Source organism: Penaeus vannamei, chromosome 4, assembly GCF_042767895.1.
Source record: "Penaeus vannamei isolate JL-2024 chromosome 4, ASM4276789v1, whole genome shotgun sequence".
Classification (NCBI taxonomy): Eukaryota; Metazoa; Arthropoda; class Malacostraca; order Decapoda; family Penaeidae; genus Penaeus; species Penaeus vannamei.
The window spans coordinates 44,353,560-44,354,540 of record NC_091552.1 but is presented as its reverse complement, the minus strand read 5'-3'; the positions used below and the strand labels follow the sequence as shown (position 1 = coordinate 44,354,540).

Here is a 981-nt window from a genome sequence, read left to right as displayed (position 1 = left end):
GATAACCATTACTTTCATTATATAATATCGCACCTCTAAAGAAAACTAATATCTATGTGTTATCAATAGAGAATATTCAATACCAAGATAAGGTAGAATAATCATCAAATCAATTAGTCATTTATCAAGAGATACACATAATGAGAAAAACAATATTAAACTCAATATCAAATTAAATAAAGAGCATAAACAAAACACATTAAAAAAAAAAAGCATTATTCACAAATAACTCAATATCAAAAAATAAAATAAAAATAAAAGATAGAGAGCACAAACAAAACACAAGAAAAAATGAATAGACAAATAGAATAAAAATAGCGATTAACAACCTAATACAGAGACTGGTGGAGGTGCAGAGGCCGAGGTTGCTGCGGCCCCGTTAGCGACTGCTGCTGCGACTGCTGCGGCTGTTGTTGCAGCTGCTGGGGTTGTCGTTGTTGTTGCTGTTGCTGTTGTTGATGGTGGAGGTTGTGAGCGTGCATGTAGGCGTGGGCCAGGTCGGCGGGCGTGGGGGGGAGGGGGTCGTGGTGGGGGCCGACGTCCTGCAGGAGTCTGGCGCTGTGTTCCTGGGCCTTCTGGCGGAGCGCGGCGATGCTGCTCGACCTGCAACAGCGGCGGGGGGCGTGAGGGCGTGAGGGCGCGAGGGCGTGAGGGCGCGAGGGCGCGAGGGCGTGAGGGCGTGAGGGCGTGAGGGCGTGAGGGCGCGAGGGCGTGAGGGCGTGAGGGCGCGAGGGCGTGAGGGCGCGAGGGCGAGGGCGGGGGAGTGAGGAGCGCAAGAAGGGAAGCAATAGCGATAGTGGTAATAGCATTAACGTGAATTATGAGGATGATAAAAAACGATAGTCATGATGATGATGATAATGATAATGATCATAGGAATAATGATAATGATAATATTATCCTTCTTAATAATACTGTTGATGATATCAGTTGAAGTAGTAGTAACAATAATAATGATGATGATAATAATAACTATTATCA

The 981-nt window shown here is 45.3% G+C and overlaps 1 protein-coding gene across 1 annotated transcript in view; it reads right to left on the bottom strand.

The window, feature by feature from the left end:
* Positions 1 to 329: 329 nt before the first annotated feature.
* LOC138861635 (visual system homeobox 2-like) overlaps positions 330 to 981 on the bottom strand; it is a 116,958-nt gene continuing 116,306 nt past the window's right edge. Inside the window, exon 6 of the mRNA XM_070121448.1 lies at positions 330 to 603. Within this exon, the coding sequence (XP_069977549.1) occupies positions 330 to 603 (274 nt within the window). The remainder of the gene's footprint in view (positions 604 to 981) is intronic.